General features: G+C 37.4%; 1 protein-coding gene across 1 annotated transcript in view; it reads left to right on the top strand.

Annotated features, from left to right (window-relative positions):
- Positions 1 to 25,275, top strand: part of LOC147571554 (uncharacterized) — a 197,300-nt gene that overhangs the window by 17,795 nt on the left and 154,230 nt on the right. The window contains 5 exon segments of the mRNA XM_086696292.1: positions 5,272 to 5,354; positions 7,921 to 8,064; positions 16,547 to 16,596; positions 16,598 to 16,622; positions 21,887 to 22,030. Coding sequence (XP_086552418.1) covers positions 5,272 to 5,354; positions 7,921 to 8,064; positions 16,547 to 16,596; positions 16,598 to 16,622; positions 21,887 to 22,030 — 446 coding nt within the window.

A 25,275-nucleotide genomic window follows, 5' to 3' on the forward strand; every position in this document is an offset into this window, starting at 1 on the left:
TGTATACGTGTACTACATCTCAATAGAAATGTATTTTATACTCTGGGTCATAATCAAAAGAGTTAAAGTCATTCCCTGTGTGAGTGGAGGACTGCAGAGGAGACTAATAATAGGGCAGATTCAGGGGGGCTAAGAGCAAGGTAATGGCGCTCCGAGGGCAGGAATTCATGGGATTGGACTTAAAGGGATAGAGAGTCAAAAGGGCAAGGTACCTGCTAAGGAAGGGCAGTGAGGTAGGTGCATGATAAAAATTACCTCTATATCACAATTTTGCTTGGGGCCAAATTCATCTGAAGATGTTATAGATTCAATCCATTCATTGTCCTTCGTATTACTTAAGTAGCCCTTGTATAGCAGGTTACTCTAAAAAGAAGGAGCCACTTCTGCTAAAGAGCTTTTAGTTTTGCTTTTAGTTCCTTTATAAGGAAGAATAAGGTATTTCTTATAAAATACTGAGTTATAGACCAATTGATGGGAGTTCTGAATAGGAACAAGCCTGTGGTTGTTTGCATAGCGACTATCAAATTTATCTACACGTTAAAATCACCTGGCTATCTTTTTTAAGTTTTAATTTGAATTCCAGTTAACATATAGTATAATATTGGTTTTAGGTGTACAATTTAGTGGTTCAACCCTTAATCTGTTGAAGTTAATCTGATCAAGTCTTTAAAATTCTACAACCATGGTGATATAATTAGCAAAATCCAGACTGTGGAAAATCTATAGGACAAATTGCCTGGCAATAGTGATAATGAGGATGATAAAAGACATGGAAAAAGAGCCTATAGGTAAAAAAGAGATCTAAATAAGACACATCAATCAACAAACTGTAATGGTGACCTTCCTGAATCCTGATGCAGCGTGTTAATAAATTTTGACATTTACGAAACAATTGGAAATTTGAACACTGATCATGTTTGATGATACTAAGAAATTATTGTTAACTTTTAGGGTGTCATAATTGTGTTTTAAGTGTGTTTTTTTTTAAAAGAAAAAACACCTTGGGGCACCTGGGTGGCTTAGTCAGTTAAGCGTCTGACTTCTGCTCAGGTCATGATCTCGCAGTTTGTGAGTTCGAGCCCTGCGTTGGGAGCCTGGGGCCTGCTTCGGATTCTGTCTGTCTTTCTCTCTCTCTCTCTCTCTCTCTGCCCCTCCTCTGCTTGTGCTCTGCCTCTCTCAAAAATAAACATTAAAAATTTTTTTTCAAAAATAAAAGAAAAAACACCTTGTAGAAATTAATATTAAAATTTTCACTCATGAAATAATATGATGTTGGAATTTGCTTCAAAATAATAAGAAACGGGAGTAGGGATATAGCTGAAATAGGATTGGCTATTATTGAAGCTGGGTGATGGGTACATGGGAAGCTTGTCACATTATTCTTTTTAACGTCTATTTATTTTTGAGAGCCAGAGACAGAGCATGAGTGGGGGAGGGACAGAGAGAGAGGGAGACACAGAATCTGAAGCAGGCTCCAGACCCTGAGCTGTCAGCACAGAGTCCAATGCGGGGCTCCAGCCCATGAACCATGAGATCATGATCTGAACCAAAGTCAGACACTTAACCGACTGAGCCACCCAGTCGCCCCAATCATCGCATTAGTCTGTCTACTTTTGTATATGCTTGAGATTTTCTATAGATAAGAGATGAAAAAAAGAAAAAGTAAGAAAAAAAGCAACTCAGGAATTATTCCAATTTTCTGTGCAATTTAGGTATGAAACATCAATATTCCTCTGTGGAGAAGAGAAATCCTCCGATTTTTCAGGAGAGAAAAAGTTCAGAAGAAAGAAAAGTTTACAAGTACAGTTGCATACTGAAAGAACTGAGGTACTTATGATCTGAAAATATTTTACTTTTGAGCGTTGTTTTTAGCTTTCAAACATTCCATCACATTTTAGTCCAAGTATTGAAATGTCACATCAATCAAAATCATTTTTTTTTTTTTTTTGAGAGAAGAGAGAGAGTGCGAGCAGGGGAAAGGGGCAGAGGGGCAGAGGAAAAGGGAGAGAGAGAATCCTAAGCAGGCTCCACACCCAGCATAGAGCCTGACATGGACTTGATCTCATGACCATGAGATCATGACCTTAACTGAAATTCGTGCAGACACTTAACCTACTGAGCCACCTAGGTACCCCTGAAATGTCACAATCTTAAATATTTCTTCTTTCTCTTCCTTCCCCTGTTCCTCCTCTTTTTCTTCTTTTTCTTCTTCCTCCTCCTCCTCCTCCTCCTTTTTTTTTTTTTTTTTTATAAAAAATGTAACAAGGAACCCATTCAGAAGAATATGACATTTTCCCCTTCCTTCTCCATTAGATCTTTATTTTTATTACTTTGCTCTCTGTTAACACTTCTGCTGTTGTAACAGTGACCCTGAGCATTCCTTGGCTGTGGCAGCATAACTTTAATCTTGGCCCCCATCTTGCTCTGTATATGGTCTTCTCCCCTGTGTTTATATCTCAAGTCTCCTTCCATTTTTATAAACACTTCATTGTATATCTCATCTTGAGATCCTTAACTTTGTTCCCTCTCCACAGACCTTTTATCCAAATAAAGTCACATATACAGGTTCCAAGGAGTAGGATATGGACATATCTTTTTGGGGCCACCATTCAGCCTGCCTCATTCACTATATGATGTACTTAGATATACTGTCTATCTCATCTGGGTAATTTCTCCCATCTGCTTTCTAGTTTATCTTTCTCCAGCTGAATCTAATCTCTAGTTTAAACTGTCTATTGAGAATTTAATTTCAGTGCCTATATTTTTTACCTCTAGAAACTTTATTTGGTTCTTCTTTTTTTTCAATTAAAAAAAATTTTTTTAACGTTTATTTATTTTTGAGACAGAGCAAGACAGAGCACGAACGGGGGAGGGTCAGAGAGAGAGGGAGGCACAGAATCTGAAACAGGATCCAGGCTCTGAGTTGTCAGCACAGGGCCCGATGCAGGGCTGGAACTCACGGACCGCGAGATCATGACCTGAGCCGAAGTCGGACGCTCAGCCGACCGAGCCACCCAGGCGCCCCTGGTTCTTCTTTCTAAAAAGAATTTTTTTTAACATTTATTTATTTTTGAGAGACAGAGAGAGACAGAGCATGAGCAGGGGAGAGGCAGAGAGAGAGGGAGACACAGAATCTGAAGCAGGCTCCAGGCTCTGAGCTTTGAGCACAGAGCCTGACGCGGGGCTTGAACTCACAAACCGCCAGATCATGACCCGAGCCGAAGTCAGACGCTCAACCGACTGAGCCACCCTGGCACCCCCATTTGGTTCTTCTTATAATCTGCCTTATGTCATGTTTTTTGGTCATGTTCTTTAGTTGTTTCAAGACTGATACCTGATAAAGATAATATAAAGTCCCTGGGGGATCTAAGTCTTCTGTTTATTGCTTTGTCTGCTTCTTACTCATTAACTTATGTCCTTGGGTACTTTGTACTTTTTGTTTATTTTCTCATATATTGTTGATCTAAATCTGTGGGAATCTCACGTGAGTCTGGATCTAGAGTATTCTCCTCCAAGAGAATTTGAATTCTCTTCTGCACTGCACTTCAGAGATGTGATGAACATGGGACAACTTTAAATGACTTTTTTGGTTTCTGTGCTCCTACCCCACATATTTAGTGTAGATCTGAGTTCTGTACTCATGTGTGGGTAGATCTATCACCATAACTAATCCAGAGGAGTACTCTTTCTTCTCTCTCTCTCTCTCTCTCTTTTTTTCCAGCCTGGAGCTGAGACAAAGACAGATTTTACTCTGCATACTTCTGTGCTTCAAAGGGGGCCTAGACTCCATGTAAACAAGGTTCTAGACTCCACGTAAAATTGAAGACACCCATTATTACAGTCCTCGTTTTCTAAAGTGATGCTTTTCTGTCTACCCAGCTACTTGCCACTTTTGAATCATGCTTATGCATACATGTTAAGTGGATAATTTTCTCAATCATGAGGATGATTTAAAGCATGAGTACCTGTGTTATTTGAAGAACTGTGTTGATTCTCCACATTATTTTGCTCATATAGTCAAAGCCCATATATGTAGCCTAGAATCTGGTGGTCTTCTCTTCACTATACCATAGATTTGTCCTGCTTTGTGAAATCCACTATTTTAAATTGACACGACATTAATTAGATGATTTAGTTGCATACTTAGAAAGACATGACTCTGCAAAAAAAATTCCATAGTTTATTTAAAATTTTAGTGTATGTAAACTCTAATTCCATTACAAAAAGCAATTTTACATCAGTGAGGAACCCAGATATGATTAGCTGTCTTTTTAAGAGGTTTATTTTCCAGTAATGCTGGCTTACCAGTGTGATCTCAGGCACCCACATTCCTGCATTTGGCTCTAGATTGCCTCTTCCTCAGTGAAGCTGTTGAAGGAGAAGATGACTAAGAAAGAAAGGTCTTCACTCAAGTTTCCGAATCAGTACAGTGTTCACAAGGCTTTATCACCCCTTTGTACATCTTCCTCAGTTATTCGGTATTTAAATCATTGTTTTTTTCCCTTAAATGTTGCATTAAGATTTGGGTTTTTCTTTCCAGAATCATCTATCATTTCCACATAAAGTATGCAAAATAGTTTGTGCAAACTAAGACTATGCTCTAGGGAGGGTGGCGTAGAGCTAACTAAGATCACTGTATGTGGAATTCACAAACTTAACGTTGAGTCCTTATCGACCTCCCTTGCTAGCTTAGGCTCTTGTACAATTCACTTTCTATCTCTGGGCCTCAGTCTCCACATCTGTACAAGAATCTTGTACTAGACGGACCCTTGAGATTCCTTCTAACACTAACATTCTATGATTTGAGTTATTTACGTGTTAGGGGATTAGATAAGTCATCTTTTCAAAAAATTTTTACTGACAGGTTGTGGCATCTGGGATTCTTTGCTATTTAAAGATACTCTTGTTTTTCCTTACTATAATAACTTTCTATAAAATTTGCTGTGACTTGAATTAAGAGTAGCAAAAATTGGACGACAGCCAAAGGATAGTGAATCATGGGCACTACTTACTGACCAGGGTAAATTCTGCTCCATAGAGAGATGTCTAAAAGAAGCAAGGTGGGAATTCTGGGATGAAGAGTATATAATTCACTGTCACTTGGATGGTCTTTCAATAAAGGTTTTTATGGAGTAAGAGACTGGAGAATCTCAAACTGTTGATAGGCTTGCTAGTATTTTAATGGAAAAATGGCATAAATACTTTGTGTGTGTGGTGTTTTGTTTTGTTTCGTTTTTGTGCTGCTTTCTAATGTGGCTGTTTCTTTGACAGGGAAAGGGAAATGCTTTCTAGCCTCTGCAAGACATCATGTAATGAAGTACCTCAAGGACACTGACACTCACAAGAATTAAGCGGTAATAATGGATTCTAGAACTTCGTGAATAAATTCCCTGATTGTGTACATTTTAGAAATTGTTTCCGTGATTAGTGTCGCTTTCTTTACTCCTAATGGCATATGGTATCAACTAATATTACATGATGTGACAAATGCTGTAGTCTGTGAGTAAGCATGAGCAAACTAGGTAAAATAAGTATTCATAAATATCTTTTTTTAGAAATATCTTCTGTCATATTGATAGGCAAAATGTAACATATGTGCTTATTTTAGTTAAAATATTTCGGGAAAAAAGTCTGACTATTACATCCAACGAATATATTAGTAAGCACTAGAGTCACTGATTTTACTAGGATTTAGTTCTTGGTACATAGTACCCTTCGCTTCTTTTTTTTCCCCCTTCGCTTCTTGACACTGAACTCTCCCGTATCTTGGGCCTCTTCTTTATATTTATGGAGTCATTTAGCACATTTTTCCTTTCTGATCATCATATTAGGCATCTTTTTATTTATTTATTTTTTTTCATAAGTAATCTCTGTGCTCAACCTGGGCCTTAAACTCACAACCCTGAGATCAGAAGTTGCGTGTTCTACTAACTGAGCCAGCCAGGTGCCCCTATGTTAGGCATCTTTTCTTTTTCTTTAAATTTTTAAGGTTTATTTATGTTTGAGAGAGAGAGAGAGAGAGACAGACAGAACGTGAGCAGGGGAGGGGCAGAGAGTGAGGGAGACACAGAATCGTAAGCAGGCCCCAGGCTCTGAGCTGTCAGCACACAGCCCAATGTGGGGCTTGAACTCACGAACCACGAGATTATCACCTGAGCTGCAGTCGGATGCTTAATCAACTGACTCACCCACGTGCCCCAGACATCTTTTATCCTCCAGTTTTATTGGGATATAATTAAGATGTAGCACTGTGTAAGTTTAAGGTGTATAGCATAATGACTTGACTTACATATATTGTCAGATGATTACCACAGTAAGTTTAATTAATATCCATCATCTCATATAGATACAGAAAAAAAGGAAAAAAAGTTTTCCTCACGAGGAGAACTGTTAGGATTGTAAACAACATCCATAGCCTTCCCTATTTTCTCATTGGAGAAGATTCCCTTTCATGTCACTAATCCCTTCACTCTTAATTTTCTTCCATTGAATTTTCTTCTGCTTCCTCAGGGACTGTGTCAGTATTATACTGTATGTTTTTCAAAGAAGCTTCTTTTTTTTTTTTTAATTTTTTTTTTTTCAACGTTTATTTATTTTTGGGACAGAGAGAGACAGAGCATGAACGGGGGAGGGGCAGAGAGAGAGGGAGACACAGAATCGGAAACAGGCTCCAGGCTCTGAGCCATCAGCCCAGAGCCCGACGCCGGGCTCAAACTCACGGACCGCGAGATCGTGACCTGGCTGAAGTCGGACGCTTAACCGACTGCGCCACCCAGGCGCCCCCAAAGAAGCTTCTTGAAAGAGTTGGTTTCCTTAATTATTTATTTACTTCCCATTTCACTGAAACCTGGTTTCCACCCCTAATACTCTACTAAAACTCCTGTTATTAAAGCCATCGTGGGGCGCCTGGGTGGCTCAGTCGGCTAAGCGTCCAACTTCGGCCCAGGTCATGATTTTGCAGTTCATGGGTTCGAGCCTCACATAGGTTGTACTGACAGCTCAGAGCCTGGAGCCTGCTTCAGATTCTCTGTCTCCAGCTCTCTCTCTGCCCCTCCCCAGCTTGCACTCTGTTTTTCTCTCTCTCTCAAGAATAGATAAACATTAAAAACAAAAACAAAAACATTGTTACCAATATGTTAGTCTTTCTCTGGTATTTAGCACTGTCATCTAGCACCTCTTTTTCTGAAAACTAAGGGTAGTACCCACTGAACTAAATTCAGTTTAATTCAACAGACATTTTTTGAGGATCTGTTCTGAAGTAGACACTGGCACTTGAAGAATGAAAAACCTTGCCCCCTAGAGCCTGATAGTTGAGTGAGGGATATTGACATGCAAGCAATCACAATACCAATGGCTTTGTCTGAGATATGTACCGAGTGATAATGGGAGCATGGAAGAAGGATTTAAACATTCCCAGGGAAAATTGTGACTGCCTTTGCTATGTGAGCTTTGCATGACTTTTCTCAGTTTCTGAGAGTTGTTTAGGAAACCTGTAGACTTGGAGGTCATTTACTCTAGACATACCTAAATAAATCATGAGATTGATTTAAAAAATTTTTTTTCTCAACGTTTATTTATTTTTGGGACAGAGAGAGACAGAGCATGAATGGGGGAGGGGCAGAGAGAGAGGGAGACACAGAATCGGAAACAGGCTCCAGGCTCCGAGCCATCAGCCCAGAGCCTGACGCGGGGCTCGAACTCCCGGACCGCGAGATCGTGACCTGGCTGAAGTCGGACGCTTAACCGACTGCGCCACCCAGGCGCCCCTTGAGATTGATTTTAAAGCAAAGAATTAGAACACAAAGACTTGCTCCTCTTTCTTCCTTTACTGATCATTGTTTTTTCATTGGGAGAGAGTGTAGCGGGGATGACGATAATTATTCGTTTGAATTAATTAACCGTTTTGTCGTGTGTATTTAGCACTTCAGAAGGCCTGTAAAAGTTTTAGCAAAATTCAAAGTGGTAAAATTTATGTGAATGATCTGCCAACGATCCATCACACCTTGAAGATTTTTATAAGTGCTTCGGAAATGCAAAAGGCACTAAAGACTGTTGCTATTGATGGTAAGTTTTGTGTTTTCATTATTAGTTTAAGGTTTGCAAACATGGATGTAAGTTATATGTTGGTCAGATTAATTACAAATCATAGGAAAGCTAAGCTTTATAATATGTCCTAAAAACGTTTTTTGCACCTTTACGATAATATTAAAAAATTGGGCCTCCAGTATAATTGGATTGATTGATTACCAGATTTGATTATGACATACTTTCATCAACATCTGATATTTTTAGACTTTTAATTTTTGCTACTTGCATACGATAGGGAAGATTTCTTAAGGCAAAGTGTTTGAGTATAAAAGACCAGATTAATATATTTAACTATGTTAAAATTAAGAACTTTTATTTATCAAAAGACACTTTAAAGTAAAAAGACAAGTTATGAACTTGGAAATATTTGCAATTCACAGAAGTGACAAAGGATTAGTTTTCAGAATGTGTAAAGAACTCATAGAAATTAGTAACAAACAATGGAATGGAAAAGTGAGTAAGACTCACGGATAAGAATATCACATACAAGAAAATATATGTAGCCAATAATCATATAAAAATATTTTCCATCCTCAGTAGTCAAAAAAATGCAAATCAAAATCCTAATAATTTTATTTTAAAACATCTGGAAAAGTAATTGTTCTTTTGTTGTCAGTGTCCAATACTTTAATCAAAGAGGTAAATAATAGAGAACTGATTACATTTACAGATCATTCCAAGCTTATTAAGGAGGAGAGATAAGTTTAGAATAAAAATGGTATAGGTAAGTTGAAGGATTGGTCAGAAATAAAATAAACTTAATACACACAATGGCACAGTAATACTCTGAGGTTAAAAGCATCAAGCTACTCAAATAAAAGATGTGGATTGGTTATTATAAAAAATTTGTAGATGGAGAATACTAGGAGTCAAATGGACCACCAATAGAATGTTACTTAGCAACCTAACAGGAATTGACAAGTTGCAATGGTGTCATTCGTCTATCTATCCGAGTCACCCCAACATTTTTTGAGTGCCTACTGTACACAACTTTCAGAGGGTATAAAAATAAAATAATAAATATAAATCTAACTTTTAGAAAGACTAAAAAGCAACTCTATTTTTTCTGACATGTTTATTTACCCATATGTTAATTCTCTTGACATATAATTTTTTGGGGATTTATTATTAAAATAATTATTCAAAGTGGAAATAACTTTATTCTCTGAAAGCATAGGAGAATAGAAAGGAGAAAATAAAACTTATGTGTAATCCCACTACCCAGAGCTGAACTTTGGTATTTTTACATATATTTTTCTAGGATTTTTCTAAGCATGTGTGTGCGTGTGTGTGTGTAACTGTGGTATATACATACGCATAAACACATAATTGGAAAATATATATGTTGACTCACATGCATACAATTTTGTTACCTTTTTCTATTAACTTTATATGTTAGGCAACCTTCCATGTAAACAAATATAGATCCACACTGCCTTTTTAAATATTTAATTTTTTTTTTTAACATTTATTCATTTTTGAGAGAGAGAGAGAGAGACAGAGCATGAGTGGGGGAGGGGCAGAGAGAGTGGGAGACACAGAAGCAGAAGCAGGCTCCAGGCTCTGAGCTGTCAGCACAGAGCCCGGCGTGGGGCTCGAACTCACAAACCGGGAGATCATGACCTGAGCCGAGGTTGGACGCTTAACCGACTGAGCCACCCAGGCACCCCAACACTGCCTTTTTAAATGGCTGTGCGCCGGGGTCCAGCCCCAGCAGGTCCAGGGGTTCCCGAAGGATGCACGGCGTCGGCGAAAATAACAAATGGACACGGACAACAACAGTGTGTTAGACTGGCCGCTTTATTGCGGCAAACGTGGCATTATATTTGTTAGCAATTTCCTTGTAGCGTGCGTCATCTATGTTTCTTGGCTTTACCTATTTCTAAAAATGTTCCTTTGTGTAATCACCCATTAAGGGACAACATGGTTATTTTCTTGTAACGTTACAAGAAATTGATTAATTTCTTCATATTATTTTCATTATGTATCTACGTTTATTTATAGTCTATAAAGCGTTTGCTTTGCTATTTTCATGAAAGGTCATCTATCTCTCAACACCTCAAGTGGAACATTTACAGGGACATGACTTCTTAATTGTTTCTTTGAACCATTTGCGTATAAGGAACAAAAGTTATTCGCTTTGGTCTGGGGTGCCGGGAGGGAGCCAAGAGGGCCCTGGGAACCCACGCCTTCTGCGCTCCCAGGGAGACAATGTATACCTAGGAACTAATGAACCCTTCTGTACCGTAACCCACCAGGTCCAGTTATCATCTGGAATGCCTCCTGGGGGCCAAGTGGGCCTAGGGGTTGGAGTAATTTGTATCCATAGATACATTCCTTTGTTGCCAGGGTGGGGATTTCAAATCCATTTGTCCCCCTCCCTGGCTGGGAAATATATGGGGCTATCCTTCCTTTAGGTAGAGGAGTCTTTACAGGGGGTGGCAAGGGCTGGATGTAGGCCCGCATAATTTCCCTGCGGAATCTTCTTTCTTTCCCCCGTGGTCCTTTTCCCAGGGGGCCTGTCATGGGCAATTCCCCAACCGACAAATCCCCAGTATACTTTCATTGGTAGGGGGGCTGCCCTGACCAATGCTAAGGCCAAATTACATAAAAGCAGGGGTACAAGAAGCTTCACTGTCGGTGGGCCACCATGCAGTCCCGATCCATCCATCACCCGGGCCCTGCCATCAGGCTGGTTGGAGAGCTTGGCTTTTGGCAGCTGTGAATTATTCTGTGGAACAGGTCAAAGCACAAAAACAAATTGTTTTGAAAAATAAGCTATATAACAAATAATCTAAATAAATATGTTATTTCTAATATTTTTGCTGTTATAAGCAGGGTTTTTTCTCTTTATCTCATCAGACAAAAGATAGGTCACTAAAATTGAAATTGCTAGGTCAAAGGATGTGAACATTTTAAGGCTTTTAAGTAATACTGTTATTATAAATCTTTAGAACTTTAGATTTCAAGACTTCAGATGTAGTTTCTTCCAGTTACCTGGATTTACAGTTGGGGAAACTGAGGGACAGAAAGATAAAAGTCTACTCCAAAGCCATACAACCTATTTTATTTTATTTTATTTGTTTTTATTTTATTTTAATTCTAGTTAGTTAGCATACAGTGTTGTATTAGTTTCAGGTGTACAATATAGTGATTCAGCAATTCCCTATATTACGCAGTGCTCATCAAGATAAGTATCCTTTTCATCCCCTTCACCTATTTCATCCATCCCCTCATCCACTTTCCCTCTGGTAACCCCCAGTTTGTTCTCTATAGTTAAGAGTATGTTTGTTGGTTTGTCCTGTTCCCCACCCCCGCCCCCCACCACTTTGTTCATTTGTTTTGTTTCATAAATTCTACATGTGAGTAAAATCATATGGTATTTGTGTTTCTCTGACTGGCTTATTTCACTCAGCATTATACTCCCTAGCTCCATCCATGTTTTTGCAAATGGCAAGATCTAATTCTTTTTATGGCTGAATAATATTCCTCTGTGTGTGTGTGTGTGTGTGTGTGTGTGTGTGTATCACATCTTCATTCATCTGTCGATGGACATTTGGACTGCTCCCATAATTTGGCTATTTTAAATAATGCTGCAATAAACCTAGGGATGCCTATATACCTATGAATTAATGTTTATTCTTTGGGTAAATTCCCAGAGGTACAATTACTGGATCATATGGTAGTTTTAATTTTTTGAGGAATCTCCATACTGTATTCCACAGTGGCTACACCAGTTTGCATTCCCACCAACAATGCACAAGGGTTCCTTTTTTTTTTCTACATCATTGCCAACACTTGTTTTTCCTTGTGTTTTTAAATTTAGCCATTTTGATAGGTGTGAGGTGATATCTCATTGTGGTTTTGATTTGCATTTCCCTGATGATGAGTGATGTTGAACACCTTTTCATGTGTCTGTTGGCCATATGTAGGTCTTCTTTGAAGAAATGTCTGTTCCTGTCTTCTGCCCATTTAAAATGGATTATTTGTTTTTCTGGTGTTGAATTATATAAGTTCTTTATATATTTTGGATACTAACCCTTTATTGGGTATGTCATTTGCAAACATCTTACCCCATTCAGTAGGTTATTGTTTAGTTTTATTGCTTGTTTCCTTTGCTGTACCAAAGCTTTTTATTCTGTGGTAATCCCAGTAGTTTATTTTTACTTTTGTTTCCCTTGCCTCAGGAGATGTATCTAAAAAGATGTTGCTATAGCTGATGTCAGAGAAATTACTGCCTCTGCTCTCTGTTAGGATTTTTATGGTTTTAGGTCTAACATTTAAATTCTTAATCCATTTTGAACTTTTGTGTATAGTGTAAGAAAGTGGTCCAGTTTCATTCTGTTGCATGTTGCTGTCCAGTTTTCCCAACACCGTTTGTTGAAGGGACTCTCTTTTCCAAATGCATATTCTTGTCTCCTTTGTTGAAGATTAATTGGCCATTTAACTGTATGTTTACTTCTGTGTTTTCTATTCTGTTCCATTGACCTATGTGTCTATTTTTGTGCCAGTACCACACTGTTTTGATTACTACTGCTTTGTAATATAACTCGAAATCTGGAATTATGATACCTCCAGCTTTCTTTTTATTTTTGAAGGTTGTTTTGGCTATTTGGAGTCATTTCTGTTTCCATACAGATTTTAGGATTGTTAGTTCTAGTTCTGTGAAATGCTGTTGGTATTTTGATAGGGATTGCATTACATTTGTAGATTGCTTTGGGTAGTATGGATATTTTAACAATATTCTTCTAATTCGTGAGCCCGGAATGTCTTTCCATTTGTTTGTGTTATCTTCACATTCTTTCATCAATGCTTTATAGTTTTCTGAGTACAGATCTTTCACCTCCTTGCTTAAGTTTATTCTTGGTATTTTATTCTTTTTGGTGCCATTGTACATGGGATTGTTTTCTTAATTTCTCTTTCTGCTGCTTCATTATTAGTGTCCATACAAACAATTTTAGATAACATATGTTAGTTTAAATTTGTATTCCTTAATTTTTACATTGAAAAAAGTGTAGACCTATATTGAATATCTTGGTAAAAATTGCAAATACAAGAAAAAGTTTAATAACTGAATATAAAGGTTTTTTTTGTTTTAAGTTAGTATTTTTAGCTTAAAGAAGTTTACAAATTACAAAATGGAAATTATCTCTTCACCTCAATCTTTCACTACAATTCTTCATAGTACACACTGTTAATAATTTGGTAGGTAGTCTTCCTGGATATTTGTTATATACCTTTTAATTGGTCTCATATTGATTAGTGGTGAAGTTACCTCTAAAATTTTTGCTATTACAAATAATGCTATAAAGAGCATCCTTGTTCATCAATTCTTGCACATTTGTGTAAATATTTTTATAGGATAGATTTCTAGAAATGAAGAAGCTGGGTCATAGGATATGCATATACCTATAGGAACATGGTTTATGTCAAGTCATGTTATCTTGTCCAGCTTTAATGAGATATAATTGACAAATACAAATTGCATATATTTAAAGTGTACAACGTAATGATTTGATATACATATACATTGTGAAATGATTACCAGCTATCAAGTAAATAACATCTCCATCACCTCACATAGTTACCTTTTTTGTGTGTGATGAGAACACTACTCTCTTAGGATATACTCTCTCAGCAAATTTCAAAGATACAATATAGTATTATTAACTATAGTCACCATGCTGTACATCAGATTCCCAGAACTTGTTCATCTTATACCTAAAGTTTGTATCCTTTGACAAACATCTGCCCATTCCCTCCACCCTCCAGAATATGTCATATACATAGAGGTTACATTTTCTTTATTCATCTGTTGGTGAGCATTTAGGCTGTTTCCATTTCTTGGCTATTGGGCATAATGCTGCAATGTTTGAAGTGCACATAGCTCTTTGAGATAGTGCTTTTATTTCCTTTGGGTATCTATCCAAAAGTGAGCTTGCTGGATGATATGATAGTTCTGTTTTTAATTTTTAGACAAAACCTCCGTACTGTTTTTGGAATTGGCTATTTCAATGGATTTTAAATTATCTGCGTATTTTATAGTTTTATTGAGGTATATACTTGACATATTTAAAGTCTACAATTTGAAAATTTCTACATATGTATATACTTGTGAAAACTCAATCCCATTATACCCCTTGGTAAGCCCCCATTCTCTTTCCACAACCCCCCCTCACTACTTCCCAAGCAAACACTAACCTGCTTCTGTCACTACAGATTGTTTGTATTTTCTAGAACTTTATATAAATGATATCATGCAGTAAGTACTCATTTTTTTTTAGTTTGATTTCTTTCACTCAGCGTAATTATACTGAGATTCATCTATGCTTTGGTACATATCAGGTTTATTTCTTTTTATTGCTAAGCAGCGTTCTCTCTTATGGATGTACCATGATTTGTTCATCCATTCCTTAATTGATGATGTTTGGATTGTTTCTGGTTTTTGGCTATTACAAATAAAGCTGGTGTAAACATTCATTTATGTGTCTTTGTGTAGTCATATACTTTCATTTATCTTGGGTAAATACCTGATGGTAGGATAACTGGGTCATATGGTAGGTATATTTGAATTTTTTAGAAACTGCTAAACTGTGCTTGCAAAGCAGCTGAATTATTTTACATTGTTATGAACAATTTATGACAGTTTCAGATGCTCCTCATCCTTGTCAATCCTGGAATTGGTGAGCCTTTAAAAATTGTCATTCTAATAGATGTATGGTGTTTTCTCATTGTGGTTTTAATTTGCATTTCCTGAATGATCAAATGATTTTGAATATATCTTCATGTGCTTTTTTGCTACCTGTATATCTTATGCCCATTGAAAATGTGTTTGTGTTCCTACTATTGCGTTTTGAATGTATATATTCTGAATACGAGTCCTTTACTGGATATGTGAGAGAGAGCACAGGCAAGGGAGGAACAGAGAGGAAAGAGAGAATCCCAAGCAGGCTCTGCCCTGTCAGCACAGAGCCCTATGCGGGGCTTGAACTCACCAACTGTGAGATCATGACCTGAGCCCAAATCAAGAGTCGGAATTTAACCAGCTGAGCCACCCAGGCACCCCAATTTTTGAAGAATATCTTTCAACTTAAGTTCATACTTCTGAAGAAGTCTAGTCTACAACTATTTCTTGTATGGATTGTGCTCTTGATGTTTTATCTATAAGGTTTTTGTTTAAACCTAAGTCACATAGAAGTCAGAAAACAAATCAAAATAATTGATTGAAATTTGCACAGATGTTTCATTGTTTCTTTGAAGGAAAGGAGAAACCACTCTCAAGTTATGACACTGAAAAAGAAATTTCGAGGTAGACAACTTGACAAATTTTCCAATCCAGAAAGTGTTTCTGTGGTTTAGCAATGAGAACAACTAAGCCTTGTCAATTTCTCTGACAGTAGAAGCCTGCAGACCACCAGAAGCACTGAAATGTTCTTTTATAAGTTACTTTGTTCAGATTACATTAATTTAAAATGTAAATTTATAATAAGTTTCTTCCAAACACAGATAAACCCTTTCCAAATTGGCCTCATTTACTATATGAAGAGGAAAATGACGTTAGAGTTATTTAACTTGAAGAATCTTGAAAAATTCAGATGTTCCTTGACGCAGATCTATGCTTGTCTAGAAAATGAGACAGAAGAATCCTGATTCTGTGTTTTGTCACACTTTGTAAATCTGGATTTTCAGCTCTAGTTGCTCATCAGAGATGACCTGTGCATTATCATGCAGAAAAAAAAGCTCCATAATTTCAACTTCTCATTCAAACCAAGCAATAATTTCTTACTGAAATTTTCATTTGTACAATTTAGATTTCTTTCTTTCTTTTAATAAATAGGCATTACTTTTTGCACGATAAATGAGAGGATTTTTTGGGTGAAGACTTTAATATTGTGCAATATTTTGTGCATTTGTTCAATGCATTTTGTGTGTGTGTGTGTGTGTGTGTGTGTGTGTAATGAGAGAGAGAGAGAGAGAGAGGAAAGGAGGAGAGGAGAGAAGGAGATGGAATGATTTGAGGCAAAGCTTTCATTAGAGTCTCATCTGGATCTGTAATCTCCCCTAAAACCACTGGTATAGAGGGTCTTAGCTAGAACACAATGAAATCAGTCCTATTCTTTTCAGGTAAAACCATTATATATGTAAAATTGACAAGTTGCATGACTTTTTTGCATCTAATGACAAGTATAAAAATTAGAGCTTTGAGTAAAGAATATTGCAGTATCTTAAATTCTAGTCTATATCATTTTGATTATTGCTGGGCACTATTTACTACATAATTAAAATGTGTAATTATGTTTTATGATAGGTTTTCTTTTTACAGTCTATATTTAATGTTAGTGCTCCTCTAGACTATCAGTTAATTCTACTCACATTTTTAGTTTGCATTTTTATCTTATATTCTTAATGAGTTTGCTAATGCAGGTTTTTTCCTTCTGTTTCTGAACCATTATTATAGTTAATGGAATGCTGGATTTTTCAGATTTCCTTAAGACTGTGAATGATGTTTTGTTATTTGGTCTCCCAGGATCCAGGTAAAAAAACGATTCTTCAAAATTGCAGAAAAGAATGATTTTGATTGTCACTGATTTTAGGGTGGGATGGTTATATGGATTTATGTTTTTTTCAGATCTCTCACATAGTGTTTTCCCCTGTAGCCTAGGTTGAGAAAAATTCGACACGAGTTATTTCATAAAAGGCACTAAAAACCTGTCCACAGTATCCTAATTTTCTATCCATAATCTCCACTTTTTCCTGCATGCAACGGCTAGATTTTCTTAACACACGATTTTTGTCATATCATTCTCCTGCCCAAAAATGTAGATGCTTTTTCCTGTGATGAAATGAATGTGGTCCAAACCCTTATGCTTGACCTCCTCACCCCCTTATAATTTTTCTTGCCACTTTCCTCTTGGTAGAATCTTTTCCAGGCAAGAACCCCGTGCTCCAGTTAGAGACACAAATGTCTATACATGCCAATTTCATTCTTGTTTCCAGGCCTTTCTTTGTTCATGTGGTTTTTTTCTTTTTTCCCTTTGAAATCTCATATCTGCTTTCTTCTCCAATGTGAATAGTACTTTCTTTGCTCTCTTTGGAATCTGCTTGTATTTCTCCCTAAAAGTTTCAGACACTGATGGATCTCCTAACAACGTTTAGTTTACACTCCTGTAAATAGCAAAGAAAGTGATTGGAAGAAATATTCCTGTTACTGATAGAAACAGTGCTTCCAATATTCTGAAATCTCTAGGGTTTGTGACCTAATTTTAACAGTTCTTTGTGTTAGAACAAATCAAAACAGAAACCAGTTCCTTGGTTTTGCCATTAGGCAAGATCAAATTCCTATAATCTGTCCTTGGGGTTATATATTTCTGTCAACCAGCCTGTACTTTCTTGGAATCAAGGATATATGAATGTGATAATCTTCATATACCTGGATAAGAAGCAAGAGGCAAGAAAACTCTTTAATGTTTATTCATTAATGTAGTGAATGTTATTTAATACATTACCGTATGCATCAATTAGCAATATAGATGTGATGCTTGGCTTGCTTTCCCTCTTTGAATTTCTTCCTACTTGGCATTTTGATGAACTCCTATAGCACTGGGTTTCCTCTTTGTCTACTTGGTTTTCAGCTTATAGCTTTTTCTTGACTATAGATTTGTAAGTGTGTTTGGGTACCTAAGTACGGCCTGCTTGTCGAGCCCCAGTTGAGCTATCATGTATTCCTTTGTTTTTGAAGTTCTGGTTTTCTATTTTGACCTATTTTTTATTTATGGTCCAGTGTTCTGAGACCAACCAAGAAGTGCCAAATTTCTTTTCTTCCTCTTAAAACAGTATGCCTAATTCTCAAATACACTATTTTTAGTAAAATATCCAAGCAATATAATAGTATATAAATGTAAAATACCCTCTTTAATCCTTCCTATCTTAAAGTTAATGTTGACTTTAGCATCTTTTATTATATGCACTTATGAATGTATATAAATATTTACATATTACATATTTTGTAAGAGAAAATGAGTTATCAGTTACTAGGCAGAAGAGAACTAGAGTACCTGGGTCTTATAGAGGCAAGTGAAAAGATCAAGCATACAGGTAGAAATCAAGAGACCCTAAGAAAATAAAAGGGGAAAATATGATCATCTTATACTTTAAGAGAAAGGGATCATGCTATGTACTTTGTTGTCTAGCATGATTTTTTTTTTTTTTAACTGAGTAATATGTCTTGGAAAATTTTCCCCGTGCCAGTAAGTGTAGGTCAGCCTTTTACTTAAAAAAAAATTGTTTTTAAGTTTATTTTTATTTATTTTGAGAGAGAGAGATACAGAGCAAGTGAGGGAAGGGCAGAAAGTAAGGGAGACAGAATCCCAAGCAGGCTCCATGCTGTCAGTGCAGAGCCTGATGTGGGGCTTGATCTTAGCATCCATGAGGTCATGACCTGAGCCAAAATAAGGGGTCGGGTGCTTAACCAACTGAGCCACCGAAGTGCTCGATCCTTTTATTTTTTAATAGCTGCATGGTGTCTGAAAAATGTAGATATACTATAATTTATTTAATCCTTTATTGATTCTAATTATCTTCCTAGTATAGACACTTTCACAATGAATATCTTTTCTTATATTTCATACATATTTATTTTCACATTATAGTTTATACATGTATGCTTGTGTCCTTAAGTGCCTTTTAAGGCAAAATTAGTTGCCAATTATTAGGTAGAGGAGAACCAGAGGGACCCTATGTGTGCATTGGGGCATGCCTTCAACACTCAAACAGATAGTTTTCAACTCTTCCTTAGCCTTCATTTTCTGCGTGTGTATATCCTCAACGTAAGCCAGACCTGAGAGTTCAGAACCTACTCTGGTTTTCCTGGGTACAGACCTGTTTATGTGTGCAGCCATCTAGATGCTCAGGAATATGTTGGAACTTTTCAAAGACATCTCATTTCCCAGATTTTCCTTTTAAGCTTGTTTGCTAGCCTATTATTTGCCCCAATTGTTTTTTTTTTTTTTTTTAATGGCATGAATCTACATTTATTGACTTGTAAATAGGTCCATGGCATATTTTTAGTGAAAAGGCAGTATACTATATGTACTGTCTTAATTGAGTGAAATGTTCACAATCGTTGATGAACGTAAAGAGACATAGAAAGGTATCCAAGTAGGATATGAATCAAAATCCATCATTTTTTGCATGCCCTGGATGGGAAATTTGTGTTGCTTTTATCTTTCTTCTTTGTACAGTTGTGGGTTTATTTGATTTTTAAAAATCATTGTGTCGGGGCCCCTGGGTGGCTTAGTCAGTGGAGTATCTAACTCTTGATTTTGGCTCAGGTCACAATCCCAGGGTTGTGGGATCAAGCCCCAAGTCAAGCTCCACATTGAGCATGGAGCCTGCTTGGGATTCTCTCTCTCTCTCTCTCTCTCTCTCTCTCCCTCCCTCCCTCCCTCCCTCCCTCCCTCCCTCCCTCCCTCCCTCCGTCCCTCCCTCCCTCTGCCCCTCTCCCCTGTTCTTTCTCTCTCTCCAAAAAAAAAACTTTTTTTTTAATCTTAAAAAATATTAGTATGTCATTGGAAGAGCAGCAATAGCATTTAAGAGCCAGGCTCCTGAATCTGACTGGTTTTGGTTCATTTGTCTCAAGTTTTTACTTAAACTAATTAGTTAGTATATAGTATAATACTGGTTTCAGGAGTGGAATTTAGTGCTTCATCATTTACATGTAACATCCAGTGCTTGCTCCAACTATTACCCACCACTTCAGACAGTTATAATGTTAACTAATTGCCTCTGATTGTGTTTGAGGAGTACTTCCAGGGAAAAGGCTCTTTGCCTTGGGCAAGCTTTGAGTCCCGTCAAATAAGGCAGCTTGGCAAGTAGGGTCTTCCAGGGAGCCACAAGGCAGGTCTAATAATGAGAGTTCTTAGAGAATGGGGCTTTGAAGAAGTTCCAAACTCATTCTTCTCCATTGGCTGTCAGGCTGCTGTTTTTCATCATGAGGGTAGGCTCTTAGTTTTCAAGGCTCCTGGGAAGCTGGGATGGTAAGATGGGAATAATGGCAAGCTAAAATGCCACAAAGCTCACGATTACTGAGGTTCAGCCGTTTTTCTGAAAGAAAACACTCTTTGGATGACTCTAAGCCTTTGATTTATAGCCAGAGTTTTGAAAAAAGTTGATTCTGACAGTTTGCGTCCATGTTCTCACAGCTTTTATGGAGGAGAGGATTCTCAGAGGTCCTTCCTCTGCTACTTTTGCTCGCCTGGTCAATAACAACTGGTTGGTTGGATGAGTGAATAATGCCCAGTTCTTCCTCCATGACTGTGCAAATCTAAGAACTTGTGGATCAGTAGGCTCGTTATATCCTGAATTCCGAGAAAATGTAGTCTGACAAAAAGTGATTTGCTCTCTGAAGTGGATTATGGGAATTGTGTTTCCTTATCAAATTAAGGGGTGCGGTAGTCTGAGGATCACTTAAATTTAGCATTAGGACGCAGGTATCAATCTGTTTAGATTTTAAGGAGGACATCTGTTTAGGGAAAATTCTCTCATTAATATGAATATTTTCATTTAGCTGTGTTCTTTCCAATTCATTTTAAAAAAATCATTTATTTAGGGGCGCCTGGGTGGCGCAGTCGGTTAAGCGTCCGACTTCAGCCAGGTCACGATCTCGCGGTCCGTGAGTTGGAGCCCCGCGTCAGGCTCTGGGCTGATGGCTCAGAGCCTGGAGCCTGTTTCCGATTCTGTGTCTCCCTCTCTCTCTGCCCCTCCCCCGTTCATGCTCTGTCTCCCTCTGTCCCAAAAATAAATAAACGTTGAAAAAAAAAAAATAAAAAAATAAAAAATAAAAAAAAATTATTTATTTAAAGTCAAATTAGTTAACATACAGTGTAGTATTGGTTTCAGGAGTAGAACCCACTGATTCATCACTTACATAGAATACCCAGTGCTCATCCCAACAAGTGCCCTCCTTAATACCCCTCCCCCATTTAGCCCATCCCCCTACCCACCTCCCCTCCAGCAACCCTCAGTTTGTTCTCTGTATTTAAGAGTCTCTTATTGTTTTTATCTTATTTTTCCTTTCCTTCCCCTATGTTCATCTGTTGTGTTTTTTAAATTCCATATATGAGTGAAAACCTATTTGTCTTCTTCTAACTGACTTATTTCACTTACACAATACACTCTTGTTCTATCCATATTGTTGCAAATCTTTCCAATTCATTTTTGATGTTAAGGACTGTTAGCATAAGAAAATGAAGTTTCTATGGAGAAATAGAAGACCTTTAAATAGTGGTTAAACCATTGCTAAACTCTTTGTAATATAAAAAAATCTGAAGAGAAATTTTGCATCTGTTCTGTTCTTTCTTTTACACTATTTTTTCTAAATTACATTTTAAAACAATTAATGATGCCCTCAAATTTTAGATTAAGCTGCCTTGCTATTATAGATTATACCACTGATAGATATGAAATTATTTTAGTTACAAGGCTTAACTAAGCGGTGAATATAGTATAATGAGATAATCCAGAGCTTTTAGCACAATGTTTGGCATATAAATAGCATTCAATAAATAGCACCTATCTTTGCTAATATTATATCAGTAGTGATAATAGCAAAAATTACATTTTATATTAGGAATGTGGTCAGAATTGGGCAAATGCCTACTTGCAGGTACATTTTTAGAAAACCCTATGCCTATGGAAAGGTATTGTACCCTGGTAGGCTATTGACACAAAATCAGCCCCTCCAAGAAAAGCTGTTGATTCTCATGATAAAATAACTTCTTTGTTTATTATATTTTTGCAGCATTCCAGAATGCCTTGAAGATTTTCTGTAGGATAAAAAGTGGTCGAGTTGCGACTGATGAACTGGCTGCTGTTTTGGATAGCATGGATATTCCTGTAATTCCTGAAACTTTTCAGGAAGTGATAAAACATGCTAGTATAGACAGTGAGTTATTTGAATTACTATGTAAATATATCTTTCTTGGATATCAGTGTTCTGATTCATCCTTCATCTCTCCTTCTTGATTCTTACCTCTTGCCACCTATCAACATTGCTTACTGGTGTCTGTGGTAAGAGATAGTCTAGAAAAATTAAATGAGAAATTTCTAAAATTATTAGATTTTGGTATGTTTGATAAAAATGTAAGAAAAAAATGTATTTATTTTCTTTTCAAACGTTCCTCTCTTTTCCATTTCTTGTTTGTGGAGAGATGGTTTCTTTAATGTCAAGGGCATTGGCTTCACAAATTAGGAGACCTAAATTTCTTGAATTTTTAACTTTATTAGATAGCTTTGATTACACAATCTTCTCATGCTATTCAGTTACTCTTTGCAAAATGTAGATTTTTAAAAAAACATTATGGAGATATTTAGCAGATGTTTTGTATTATATGTTTATATGTCACCAGGGGGTGTCTGATAATAATGGATTGATAAACGATTGATTCATTGATTATCCATGTATTTAATGAGTCAGATAGTCATTTAATATCTACTGTGCTTGGAACTATGCAAGGTGATACAGAGATGAATAGAACACATTTCTTTTTCCAAAGGAGTTCCCATTCTAGTGTGGAAAGAGTCAAATAAAATGAAAATGATAATGTTGTATAGCAAATACTGTTATAGAATGTAGTTAGGCTGCAAATGTATACTGGAAACACCAGGGAAAGATCATCAGAGGATGTGATGTCTGAGCTAAATCTTGAAGGATCAATAGGGGTTAGTTGGTTGAAGGTGGTAATGAAGGTGGTAATGAAAGACATTTTAGACTGAGGGAACAGTTTGTGTAAATATGGCAGGAACATTATCAGACATGGCATCCTTTTCCATGGGCTTCCACAGGTTTTTGTCATTTGTCAGTGGTGGCTTTTAGGGGGTCTTTGGTGGCTGGGATGTACTGTGAAGATAGAACCAGGCTGCATGAATTTTAGTAGGTAGTCATTTATGGTGAGTTCTGGGTTGATAGACATAAGTGGAGGGATGTTCTGGAGCATAAAGATGCCCATAAAATAGGGATTTTAAAGCTTAATCTCAAGTCATTTTATTAAATAGCCTTTAGGGCATGCTCTACCAGAAGCAACAGAAATTACATATGAAACCACTGTGGCTTTTTTTTTTTTTTTTTTTTTTTGGCTTATGGAATTCTGGTCTGGATTTCCAGGCTTTGTACTTGGGGAGCTAAACTGAAAAATTATGCTGATATCATAGATTGTTGTAGGAATTAAATAGAACCTATTGGCACTAGAATAGTCTCAAGAAATAGGAAGCAGAAACCTGGGAATTATCCTTGGCAACTCTGTTTTCTCTGTTCTCCTCATGCAACCGTTGTGAATTACTATTATTTTAAACTTCTAGATATCTCTTAAATCTCTCTATTTTCCACCATTACCTTAGTCCGAGTTACCATAATTTTTCCTTAGGACCATCACTGTTCATCCTAACAAGTCCACCCATATCCAGTCTTTTTTTTTTTTTAATGTTTATTTATTTTTGAGAGGGACAGAGACAGAATGCGAGTGGGTTAGGGGCAGAGAGAGAGGGAGAATCCGAAGCAGGCTCCAGGCTCTGAGCTGTCAGCACAGAGCCCAACGGGGGGCTCGAACTCACGAGCTGTGAGATCATGACCTGAGCCGAAGTCAGACGCTCAACCGACTGAGCCACCCAGGTGCCCCCACCCACACCCAGTCTTATCCCCCTTAACACTATGGACAGAATGATCTTTTCAAAACACACATCTGTGGGGTGCCTGGGTGGCTCAGTCAGTTAAGTGTCCGACTTTGGCTCAAGTTATGATCTCAGGCTTGTGGTTTCAAGCCCCATGTTGGGCTCTGTGTTGACAGTTCGGAGCCTGGAGCCTGCTTCGGATTCTGTCTCCCTCTCTCTCTCTGCCCCTCCTCCCCTCTCAAAAATAAATAAACATAATAAAAAAAATAAAAAAACCCCACACATCTGATCATGTTACCTCCTTGCATAAACTCTAATAATACTTCTTGGGATGAAGAGCCCTTTAAGGTCACGTACAAGGACTTGCAATGTCTGGCCTTTACCTTAGATCTCCAGCTTCATCTCAGACCACATTCTGCTTTGCTTACTGTGCCTTCTTAGAGTTTCAGTGATATACCAGGCTTCCTCCTGCCATAGCCTTTACATATAGTCTTTTCTTTTCCTGGAGCATTCTTCCCCTCCTAGTGAATTACTACTTATACTTTGGATCTAAACTCAACTCTATTCTTTAAGGATGCTTCCATGACTTTTCTGACTAGGTCAAGTTCTCATACACTCTCACAGCACTAATCACAGTTGCAACTTTTATTTCTTATATTTTTTAAAAAGTTTTTCAATGTTTATTTTTGAGAGAGAGAAATAGAGTGTGAGTGAGGGAGGGGCAGGGAGAGAGAGGAAGACACAGAATCTGAAGCAGGGTCCAGGCTCTGAGCTGTCAGCACAGAGCCCAATGCGGGGCTCGAACTCACAAACCACGAGATCACGACCTGAGCCAAAATCAGATGCCCAACCGACTGAGCCACCCAGGTACCCCTATTTCTTATTGTTTTGTGAAGATCTGTATCTCAGATAAGACGAAATACCAAGAAAGCAGATATCATGTGTACTTTTGCTCAATATTGTATCCTCAGTACTCCATACAGTGCTTATGGCACATATTAACTGCTCAACAAATATATGTTGAATGAATTAATAAGTCTCACCCTTCACTCCATCTCCTCCAACCAGAGAGAATAAGATTTTTTCATTTTGTCATTTTTAATAACCTGGCTGTGACTTAAGGTAAAATTCCTCATTGGGGAGGTCCTTGTCTTTTGACTAGGAAAATCATTTTAACAGGTGTGTTTGATTATGAGAGCTAAAGCCTATTGGGAGATACCTAGTTTGAGCAAAAAGGTAAGGTAAAGTACTCTATATAAGAAAACGACAGGAACTTAGAATACAACAGTGGCTAATCGGCAGCTGGAAGAGGAACACTGAGGGAACCTGAGAGTGGATGGGGTTCTAGCAATCAATAGAGAGTGGCTGTAGAACTCTAGGACAATACTATGTAGTGCTTGCTGTGCTATAAAGAAATCCCTGACTCTCATTAATTTCAAGTTATCTAGTAAGAGTTGGTTATATACAATAGCCTTGTGTTAGTCATATGGTGGGTCTATTTTCTTTTTCAAGGAAAAAGGTCTG

The sequence above is a fragment of the Puma concolor genome, unplaced genomic scaffold (assembly GCF_028749965.1).
Source record: "Puma concolor isolate L17-30 unplaced genomic scaffold, mPumCon1.1.hap2 unalloc_scaffold_22, whole genome shotgun sequence".
Classification (NCBI taxonomy): Eukaryota; Metazoa; Chordata; class Mammalia; order Carnivora; family Felidae; genus Puma; species Puma concolor.